The sequence below is a fragment of the Phyllopteryx taeniolatus genome, chromosome 7 (assembly GCF_024500385.1).
Source record: "Phyllopteryx taeniolatus isolate TA_2022b chromosome 7, UOR_Ptae_1.2, whole genome shotgun sequence".
NCBI classification, from domain to species: domain Eukaryota; kingdom Metazoa; phylum Chordata; class Actinopteri; order Syngnathiformes; family Syngnathidae; genus Phyllopteryx; species Phyllopteryx taeniolatus.
Genome location: NC_084508.1, coordinates 30,511,505 through 30,519,127, shown reverse-complemented (window position 1 = coordinate 30,519,127; position 7,623 = coordinate 30,511,505). Strand labels below are relative to the sequence as shown.

Sequence of the window (7,623 nt, the reverse complement as noted above, 5' to 3'; positions counted from 1 at the left end):
TTGGACCCCGAATGCACCATTATTCATCATATTCAATGAGACCCGCCCAGCTTTGCCGTCCGTCACTCATCCGTCTGTACAACGGGACTCGCCTTCTCCCGCTGTCTTCCACGGCGACAAACTCGAACCGCGTTTTAACATCTCAACTAGCTGGTTAGCTCTTGCCGTTGAGCTAACAACAATGGGATGATGTGGCGAAACAACTCTTTGGACGAACGACGCAGCAACTTCGTGTGCTAGGCTAACCGGAGTCCCATTCGTTTTCGACTCGTCCAAGCTAAAGGCTCCACGCTAACGAAGGCTAGCCTTCACCTGCAGGCTGTTCTCGGTACGGGGATGGAACGTGTGAAGGAAGACGAGTGTCGAGCTCTTTTAACCTCGCAAACGCCACAATGGACGCCAGAGTCTAATCATAACGGCGTCCACGTGAAATCGAGCGGATTTACATCACTGTCTACTGGAAAACGAGCATCCATTGGCGAAGATGAGGGTGGAGGCTCAGAGGCAAAACTCTTAGGGAAGGGAATCGCGGCCACCTCCCTTCTCCAGATTGCCATCAGGAATGGGATCTACCAAAACCAAGTTGCTATCGGCGGTGCGGCCAAAAATATCAACATGTCCTCGGTGAAGACTGGTAACATTTACACCATTTCATCCGTCAACAACAGCACTTCGACCAACTCCTTGCTGAGTAAGAGACGCCAGCGGCACAAGAGGAATCTGTCGCTAGGGTGCCCGCCGACGAGCTGCTCTCCCGGTGTGTCTTCCGCGGAGGCGGCCGGTTCCGCTCCTTCCGCTTCTCCACTGAGCACCCTGAGTCTGGATAGGAAAACCTTCCTCAGGCAGAAACAGTCAAAGCAGCTTCTGGCCTCCGATAAGGGGTGGGTGACAGCGGACCTTAAAAGGGGCTGCATTCACGTCCACGACTGGCTCATGCCCTCCTACCCACGGCCGGTGCTATGCACAGTGGATACTACAGCTACAGAGGTGGTCAGTAAATTGCATGCAAGTAAAGCCGAGTCTGTCTTGAGAGTAAATTGTGAAAATACTGCTAATGTAAGTTTTTGTAAGGGTATTAATGGACAGATTGATGTTACACATAATGATGGCTCAGATCCCAAAGAAAATGAGGGTCTGCAGTCTAACAGTCGGACAAAGCAGTGTTATTTCGATACAAGCCTCTTTTTGGGTGATAGAACTGCAAGTAACTCTTCATCAGAGGTTTGCCTGACTGACATTTGCATGGATTTAAACTTGAGCGCTACCACCGACTGTTCTGGAGTGTACTCTGGATCAGATATGGAGAATAGTAATTGCGAGGAGTTAAGTCTAGGAGGACCCAAAAGCACACTGCAGCAGGACTCACTTAGTGAAGGCACAGGTTTGGGTACAGACTCATCAGCTTTGAGCCCCAACTGTGACAGTGCCACAGAGGGACCGGACCCATTTGAGAGCTCTTCTGATGAGGTTGAGCTCACCTCCTCTCCAACGCATTCTGCCAGCAACTCTCCTGCAGACCTGCCCTCAACTACATACCTCACAAAGGCTCCACAGCAATTGATAAGCACGCTAGAAGATGCCGGCGGGGCTGCAGCTGGCGATTGCAAGTATTCACCACAAGTAGTGAAACATTCCTCCAAATCCTCCAGCAGTCCTCAGGCCCGGCCCCTGAATAACCAAGCATCAGTGCAGCCTGACCCGGAGATCCTGGCAGGGAGCAGAGCTTGGCCAGAGCCGATCAATACAAGCCCAAGTCCGGCTCTCTTTGTCCAGCTGCACGGTGGAATTGTGCGACGTCTACGAGATGACGAGAGGCCTCTGCAAATATTAAATGAATACCTCACTAACCTGGGCTTTGAAGACCCATGGAGGGTGCAGGAGGAGGGAATGAATCCAGGCATTGGCAGCCTAATTCGCTTCTACTTTGGTGAGTAATTAGAAAAAAAAAATCATTACTGGATTTGAATTTGAGTTATATATGCACTGTATGTCTTAAATTAACAATTATTGTGATAGGTTTCATTTTCCTTACCTCATATCGTGTACAGTAGATGTCAGAGCTGCTATCTGCTCAGTACAGCGGTCGGTTATTGTGTGCTTTTTGTTGTGCGTACATATTGTGTGCCTTGCTGCCGAGTAAAGATGTTTGGAAACCGTCATGATCTCTTTTGGGATGACGGACAATTGAATACGGGTTTTGACCTCATTTTTACACTTTCCACAAAGTAAAAACCTCATGATGTGATAACGGAGTACCGTGCATACCATTTTCCTAACATTCATGTTTTTAACTGTACTTTACAAAGTTTTTCAAATTTGCACAGTATCAACATTGAGGGCTGTCATATTGTGCACTGTATATTTGTCCATCCATGCCACTAAACAAAAACTTAAAAAGGGAGGTAAATTGAATGTGTGCCCATCTTGTTTTTTCTTTTCATGACTGACATGGATCACATTACTCTATTTTTTATTTAATTTTTTTTTGTAGTTGGCATAAAGCTGAAATGAACTTACAGTGGATATAAAAAAAATCTTGCTCTTTTTTTTCATATCACAAATATGAAGGACACGGACGGAGTGGTAGCACGCAGGACAAGGGTCGTGAACCCGGCTGTACAACTGAAGCGTGGTGGGACTGGCTATGTAAATTATAAACGTCTATAGAACCAGAGTGTGAGTGAGGGGATACCCAAGAAGTTCACATAGTCATAAGTTATTTCTCACAATGAGTGAGTGGCCCCACACCTAGTAAATAAGTTCCAGGGGAATGTGTCTGCGGGCACATACAAGTGAATTTACACGGTTTTGCATGCACAATGACCATCAGCAGTGTCCTGTAATCGATGTGCTTCAGGGAAGCATGGCAATGGAAGCATCATGCTTTGGTGCTGTTTTTCTTGAGCCGGAACTGTGGCCTTTAACAAGGTGGAAGCAATTATGAACAGCGAAATAGCAGTCAGCGTTAGCATAAAACCCTAAGGCTTCTGCTGAAAAGCTTAAAAGAAGTGTCAGTAAAACCCTATTAGAACATCTGACATTTATTTAGGGTTAATTAGAGGCACTTTAAATGGTGACAGGTGTGTGCTGACTCTGGTGTAACACAAGTTCATTGTGATTGGAAATTCTGAAAACAGCCACATCCCAGTTATGGTGTGCAGACTTGTGCAGCCTTTTCAGTTATTTTACTTCCCCATTTGAAAAGATTAAATATATATATATTAAATTGAGTTGTACGAGTTGTCACAGTGGTGAAAAAAGTTTTGAAATGTTCTTGGTCTATTTTTTTATATCAAAAAAATCTGGCATTTGAGCAGGTGTGTGTGGACTTTTTGCACTCTATTCATCATCTGAACTTCCTCATTCATATGGACCTTTCAAAATGTCTAATGTAGAGTGCTGCAGGGGCCCTCGAGATACTTAAGACAGACACACAGCTGTCAAAAAAGCAGTGAGAGCCTGGCGTGAAAGTGAAAATAAAAAGGCAGCGGGAGCAAAACCGAGTTCGGTTGTACTTTGTTGACGGATTTAACAAGGTACTCGCGGTATTTTTTGATCAATCCTCATCTTCTGTATCCAAAATGAACAGCTGGTCAAGTTCTCAATCAAACACGGCAGGTTCCCTCTCGTCATTGTCTGAGTCAGTCTCGTTGGCGTGCGGCTCCTCAGAAATGATTCCGGCTTTTCCGAAACCTCGAACAACAGTGCAAGCAGACACGTTAGCCCAAGTATCCACAATCCATTCACAAATTGTGGCGTAACTCGCCCGGCACTGCCTCCTAGTCTTAGTAAAGCTGTGTTCGCCATCTGTCATCCATCGCTCCCACGCCGCTCGCAACTTCACTTTCAACGCCCTGTTTACACCGATGTCCAGTTGTTGGAATTCCTTCGTCAAGCCTCCCGGAATGATGGCAAGCTCCAAGTTATTGCACTCAGTCGAATGGTGACTGTAGAGATGCTTCTCCCGGCTGTTCTTTGCTCATTAATCCATTGCTCGAGTTGGTCTTCCAACTTGGGCCACCTCGCCTTGTTTCCGTGGAAACTCAGCTTCGTCTTCTGGACTTGGCGAAGCTCGTTTTCCTGCTTCCTCCAGTTGCGAACCATGGATTCGTTGATCTCAAATTCTCTCGCGGCTGCACGATTCCCATGTTCCTCCGCGTAACTAATAGCTTACAGTTTAAACTGTGCTTTGTAAGCGTGTCTCTTCATATGTGCCATTTTCGGGGGTCCTTAGCCAAACCGATGCACATACCGGAACTATATACCCACTGGGGGCGTGTCTTTAGCGTCCGCTGTCACGCGCACCCTTTCCCCTTTACGTCCGCATGCTGTCCTTAGTCACGTCCTCCTTTCTCTATATAAGCAGCGTGTCGACAGGAAATCCTCCTATTCAGTCAAGCGGAGCGCTCATTAAAGTCACACAACAACATTTACAGATTTTGGAACTCGGTGCACACATAAGGCGCGCCGCATTATAAGGGGCACCGTCCATTTTGGAGAAAGTTTAATACATTTAAGTGCGCCTTATGGATGTGAAAATATGGTACATATGCGTATGGTGGGGTCAGGGAAGGGGGAGTGAGCAGTCAGGGAGCGGGGAGGGGGGGTTGGGTGCCATAAAGAAGGGAAAAGGAAATACCATAGAGAAAGATAAGTAAAAAGAAAACAAGGGAAATGTCCCATGTCAGTGAGAAGAGGGTGCAATACGATGTGCACAATTCCTTTCCCCCCCCTAAACAAATTACTACACCGTTTTTCTTCACTAAATACCAAATATTAGAGCAAACTTGAAAGGAATACTCATCTATTAGAAGAGCCAAGGGGTGACTTTGGAATCGCAAAACAGTTGACAGTCTACGTATAGTATGTCCACAACCAGTGAGGCACATTCTCGTTGTTGGCGGTAATTCTTCATTAGAGGGTACAGGACTTTCCGTCGCTCATTGATTTCGCGTGGAAACTGGTCATTCATCCCAAACTGTATACCCTTCAGCTCCCATCCTTTTGACTTTACAAAGACTGCTGGAAATGTTCGAATTTGGCGATGATAGGACGGGGATGACTCCCTACTCGCGGTCCTCCTAGTCTATGTACTTGGTGGAAGGTGATGTTAGTGAGTGTGAGTCTTTCCTTCAGGATTGTCAGCGCTGTCGACATGAAATGTTTTACTCGAGCCCCTGTATTGTCAGGTGTACTCTCGGAAATGCTGGAAAATATTACGTTATCCCGCATGCTTCTTGACTGTAAGTCCAGCATTGCTTCTTTGAGTTTTTAAATTTTTTTCTCTTTTTTTTTCTTCTTTCTTTCTTGAGAACTTCTACCTCCGTTGTCATCGCTTTCATGGCTGACTGAAGTTCGGCATTGTCTTCTTTTAGCTCACTGACTTGTTGGTGCGTGAACGCCAAGATGGTTTTTGAGCTACTTAATCTTATCTTATCAATCTTCCAAAAAAATTAATTTCAATCACTAATCTAAACTTATTTATTAGTGGGTCTGCTAAAGTTAATGTGCAGTCAACTCTTGTGAGGCTTGGTGGGACTGGGAAAAACTGTCAGCACTCCTTTTCTCATGATGTAACAGTTACCACTTGTTTGTGTTTTGGCTTTTCTTCATCCTCTTGTTTTTTTCATTTATGTTCTGTTGACTTATTTCCGAAAAGCCTGCTAGTAGGGGGTGCCAATAGAGAACTCTCTGACGCCCATGGTCAAAGTTGTCCTTGATATAGTGCAATATCAGCCATCTGTTGGAGGTGGGGCCCATCATCCAGCGCCGGTATTAAGAGGTCCCTTTCTGGGGGTTGTTGACAGCCACATGTTGTTTGTTGCACTGTTAAAGCAGTTTTTAATCACCTTTTGTTTCCATTCCAAGAGTGTCCCTCCTTGCTTGCCGTAGATTAAGTTGCGCGGGCATACTGCAGCGTGCTCGTTGGACTCCAGTTACTTACAAATACATATTTGACAGATATGGCATGCCATTAAACAATTCCGTCTTCGGTGGGTACTGCTCCACGAGCACCGAGTTTCTCCAGCCCGTTACCCTACCTGTTGCTACTTGGACTCCGGGGAAAAAAAGTGGTTTCAGTGCATCCCGACTAATAAGCCTTTCTCTCTTTACAGGAAAGCCTCGGAGTGTGGGAGGTTCAGAGCGTGTGCAGCTTTCTGGGGTGTTCAACGTGCGGAAAGGGAAGCTGGTACTGCCTGTGAACCGCTGGTCAAAACGCCAAGTCACTTTGAGTGGAACCTGCCTTATTGTGTCATCTGTGAAACACGCCCACACGGGCAAGATACACATACTACCTCTTATTGGAGGCAAGGTATGTATTCAAGTCAAACCATGCCTTGAATTTTTAAGTACAGTATATTATAGAAGGCACATCCCATTACTAATTTTCCAGCAGAAAATTTTATTGTCTGCATTTATATTGCATATATTATGTACGTTATTGAATTCAATGCCTAGTTTTATCTGCTGCTGTTTTTATCTGCGGCTCCCCCCAAAAATCACTTACCACTTTATTGTTCAAAACAGTCATTATACAGTGCCGTGAAAAAGTATTGGCACCCTTCTCAAATTCCTATATTTTTGCGTAGTTTCCCCCTTTGTTTAAGATCATCATCCATCCGTCTTCTCTACCACTTATCTGAATTAGGGTTGCGGGCGTGCTAGAGCCTATCCCAGCTATCTTTGGGCGAGAGGCGGGGTACAACCTGAACTGCTCGCCAGCCAATCGCAGTGCACATATAAACAAACAACCATTCGCACTCGCATTCACACCTATGGCCAATTTAGAGTCTTCAATTAACCTACCATGCATGTTTTGGGGATGTGGGAGGAAACTAGGCTTTACACGATCAGGATTTTTGGGGCCGATCAGCAAGTTTTAAAAAAAAAAAACAATCACTGATCCGATCACAAGATGGAGCAATATGTCTATTTACATGACTTGCTTATTTATTGTATATACTTGTGTACTGTATACTATATCCATCCATCCATTTTCTGTAAAGCTTATCCTCACAGGGGTTGCGGGCGTGCTGGAGCTCAAATCATTCTCCAGCATTTTAGACAAAAGTTAAAACACCAATGACCTCTAGGTGGCATTCAAGGATTGTCCTCTGACATACGTTTCGGTCAAATCAACATTAAAACATGACAGAAATAGATGGGTGCTAACTGAGTGTAATTAAATTACTTAATTGCAATTAAATTACTTTAATAAATACTGTTAATGCCATGCTTACTCTAACTTTCTCACTGTCCCAGCTGTATGGACGGGTGTTGTCCAGAGTTCGAGTCCCTTTGACTTTTCTATTTTTATCCCCCCCCCAAAAAAGGTGCGTCACTTGAACGCGGCATGCTCCTCGTGTACATTCTTCAGGTGCTCGATCAAATTTGTTGTGTTAAAGCATTTAGATGACATTCTCCACGACGTACTTCAGTTGTGCACAGACTGCAAATAACTTACGTGTTTTTTGTCTGAGACACCGCAAAATAGTCCCACACCGACGACGTGTTTTTTCACCGTCAAAATTAAAAAAAACTTTATTGGCCGTCAGATAGTTACAGTACTGCACAACAAGACGTGAAAAGGCTAAAAATAAACTAGCTTTTGGATTCATATGC

General features: G+C 44.9%; 1 protein-coding gene across 3 annotated transcripts in view; it reads left to right on the top strand.

The window, feature by feature from the left end:
* Window positions 1–7,623, top strand: part of LOC133481210 (PH domain leucine-rich repeat-containing protein phosphatase 1-like) — a 40,018-nt gene continuing 32,395 nt past the window's right edge. For all 3 annotated transcript variants that reach the window (XM_061780311.1, XM_061780310.1, XM_061780308.1), the window contains exons 1-2: window positions 1–1,927; window positions 6,117–6,313. In XM_061780311.1, coding sequence (XP_061636295.1) covers window positions 337–1,927; window positions 6,117–6,313 — 1,788 coding nt within the window. In that variant the 5' untranslated portion in view covers window positions 1–336. The remainder of the gene's footprint in view (window positions 1,928–6,116; window positions 6,314–7,623) is intronic.